General features: G+C 44.0%; 1 protein-coding gene across 2 annotated transcripts in view; it reads left to right on the top strand.

Moving 5' to 3' along the window:
* The first annotated feature begins 211 nt into the window (after positions 1-211).
* The window catches only part of LOC100194532 (WD repeat-containing protein 91), a 22,938-nt gene continuing 19,831 nt past the window's right edge, over positions 212-3,318 (top strand). The window contains exons 1-4 of one of the 2 annotated variants that reach the window (XM_082960594.1): positions 212-322; positions 1,232-1,368; positions 2,873-3,052; positions 3,263-3,318. The exon at positions 3,263-3,318 is cut by the window's right edge and continues 151 nt beyond it. In XM_082960594.1, coding sequence (XP_082816720.1) covers positions 1,246-1,368; positions 2,873-3,052; positions 3,263-3,318 — 359 coding nt within the window. In that variant the 5' untranslated portion in view covers positions 212-322; positions 1,232-1,245. The other variant, XM_082960593.1, reaches the window with a different exon arrangement.

Consider the following 3,318-nt stretch of genomic DNA (forward strand, 5'->3'; position numbering starts at 1 on the left):
TTTATAACATGTTATCTTCTCCTGTACATTGTAATTTAGTTCCAATGCTGCCAGATTGGAATCACTTTTACGCTGCCATATTTACTTAGTGCAGCGACTGGTCAGTGCACAGTAAGTAGCCTATTATTATAATAATAATAATGCATATTACTATAATGCATATTACTATAATGCATATTACTATCTAATATTTGCTGTGAACGTGCCCTCTAGTGGACCCGCGTGGACGCGAAACCTGCCGCGTGACGTCACACGGATTCGATCACATGACAACCTCGAGAAAAAGAAAACAGGAAGTAGTTCAGCCAGCGCTTTCACTTTGGTAAGTTTTACACTATAAATACAGTGTTAATACATTTTTTATTTTGTACTATTACCAAGATAGTTACTTATGAAATAGTAAAGTACACTAAATTTCATCGGTTGAAAAAAAAATAATCGCCACTCTTGTAACCAAACGAGCTGCTGTTGTTTAGCTAGTAATGGAGTCCACAGGCAGAAACACAACGCCCTGCTTCTAGCTATGCAATCTGAAGAAGTAAACGATTGTATGTTGATTTATGTGTACATTAATAATTAGCTTGCAGTTATATTTTGTCTGTTTTCTTTCATGTTTATTACTTGACTTACATATGAGTGGTCCTCTGTAGCTCAGTAGGTAGAGCGTTGCCATTGCAACGTAAGGCTGATCCCCGTGATCGCTCATACGTAAAGTGCATGTTTGCTAAAATGTCACGGATAGCCTCATTGCATTTTGGTACACCAGAATTACATTCATTTCCAATGGAACTGAGTTTGCTTTGTTGCAGTGCATATCTTGGATTTATAGAAAGTATGCGATCAAACTGTTTGCTGTAGACGGCTTGACAGAAACGGTAGCAGAAGGTGAATGTTGAACTGTTGTTGTGATCTCTAGGTGTAATTGCGCAAAATAGTACGCAGCATCATCTGGATATGTTTACAACAACAGTTCAACATTCACCCTCTGCTCCCATTTCTGTCAAGTCGTCTACAGCAAACAGTTTGATCACATACTTCCTATAAATCCAATGTACTCACCACACAGAACGCACAGCAACTGTCTCTGCACCGCAATGCTGCAAAGCAAACTCAGCTCCATTGGAAATGAATGTAATTCTGGTGTACCAAAACGTAATGTCGGTGTGATCGAGTTGTAAGTGGCATATATATTCTAACCCAATCCCCGTTGTGTGTCGTGTTGCTCTGACAGGGAGAGAGAGAACGATGGGGTCAGCTGTCGAGAGGACAGATGAACATGTCCGAGAATACTTGATATATCGAGGTTTCACCAGCACGCTGAAACACCTAGACTCTGATATGAAAGCAGACAAGGAGAAAGGATTCAGAGTATGTATGAAACGGTGTATTTGAAGTCATTAACCATCCAGGTATTGCAAAGCACAACAGCAGTAACTCGTTGTCAAGACAGCAGAAACAGATGTGTGACCAGGCTATAGCAGTTTCTTATAGCCTTGTTACTCTGACCAATTTAGACAGGTGAGAAGATAGATCTTTGTATGTACACTATATATACAAAAGTATGTGGACCCCCCCCTTTCAAATTTTTGGATTGGGCTATTTCTGCCACACCTGTTCCTGACAGGTGTATAAAATCGAGCACATACCCATGCAATCTCCATAGACAAACATTGGCAGTAGAATGGCCTTACTGAAGAGCTCAGTGACTTTCAATGTGGCACCGTCATAGGATGCTACCTTTCCAACAAGTCAGTTTGTCAAATTTCTGCCCTGCTAGAGCAGCCACGGTCACCTGTAAGTGCTGTTATTGTGACGAGGAAACGTCTAGGAGCAACAACGGCTCAGCCGCGAAGTGGTAGGCCACACAAGCTCACAGAACGGGACCGCTGAAAAGCGTTTAAAAATTCTGTCCTCAGTTGCAACACTAACTACTGAGTTCCAAACTGCCTCTGGAAGCAACGTCAGCACAAGAACTGTTCGTCAGGAGCTTCATGAAATGGGTTTCCATGGCCGAGCAGCCGCACACAAGCCTAAGATCACCATGCGCAATGCCAAGCGTCGGCTGGAGTGGTGTAAAGCTCACCGCCTTTGGAATCTGGAGCAGTGGAAACGCATCCCTCTGGAGTGATGAATCACGCTTTACCATCTGGCAGTCTGACGGACGAATCTGGGTTTGGCGGATGCCAGGAGAACGCTACCTGCACAGAGCCCTGACCTCAACCCCATCGAACACCTTTGGGATGAATTGGAACGCAGACTGTGAGCCAGGCCTAATCACCCAACATCAGTAACCGACCTCACTAATGCTCTTGTGGCTGAATGGAAGCAAGTCCCCGCAGCAATGTTCCAACATCTAGTGGAAAGCCTTCCCAGAAGAGTGGAGGCTATTATAGCAGCAAAGGGGGGACCAACTCCATATTAATGCCCATGATTTTAGAATGAGATGTTTTGAAGAGCAGGTGTCCACATACTTTTGGCCATGTAGTGTATATGTATAAACCAGTGGAGGCATTTGAGGGGAGGACGGCTCATAATAATGGCTGGAATGGAGTCAGTGGAATGGAGTCAACCACGTGGAAACCATGGAAACCATGTGTTTGATGTGTTTGACTCCATTCCATTGACTCCATTCCAACGATGCATTGCGGAGTGCCTGGATACAGCCCTTAGACGTGATATATTGGCCTTATTGCTATTATAAACTGGTTACCAACGTAATTAGAGCAGTAAAAAAAATAAATGTTTTGTCATACCCATGGTATACAGTCTGATATACCACGGCTTTCAGCCAATCAGCATTCAGGGTCTTAAACCACCCAGTTTCTAATAAGGTTTATTGCACCGCTGGACTCTCTATATATATTTTCTTCAGGTGGATAAGATCATTGATCAGCTTCAGCTGTTCATCCATACCTTCGACCTGAATGGCCTGAAGGACTACTGGGGCTACCTGGACCGGAGACTGTTCTGTAGGCTAGAAGACATCTACAGACCAACAGTCTCCAAACTACGGACCAGTCTCTTCAGATACTACGTTGTTTATACTGTACAGGTGCTTATAGCCTTCTGTTGTTGTTGTTCTGTTGTTACTCAGACATTATGTGTGGATAGCACAATGTTGTTGACTGATTATTGATATACAGCATGGCCTCTCCCTCCTTCCCTCCTTCCCTAACTCCTTCTCTACCTCTCCCCGTCTATCCTCATCCCTCTCTCCCTCTGTCCCTCCCTCCCTCCCTCTCTCCTCCCTCCCTCCCTCCAGTTAAAGAACCTAGAGAAGACACAGGAGTTTTTCCAGCGTCAGGCTCAGGAGCTGCA

This window comes from Salmo salar, chromosome 13 (assembly GCF_965601325.2).
Source record: "Salmo salar chromosome 13, fSalSal1, whole genome shotgun sequence".
In the NCBI taxonomy this organism is placed as follows: Eukaryota; Metazoa; Chordata; class Actinopteri; order Salmoniformes; family Salmonidae; genus Salmo; species Salmo salar.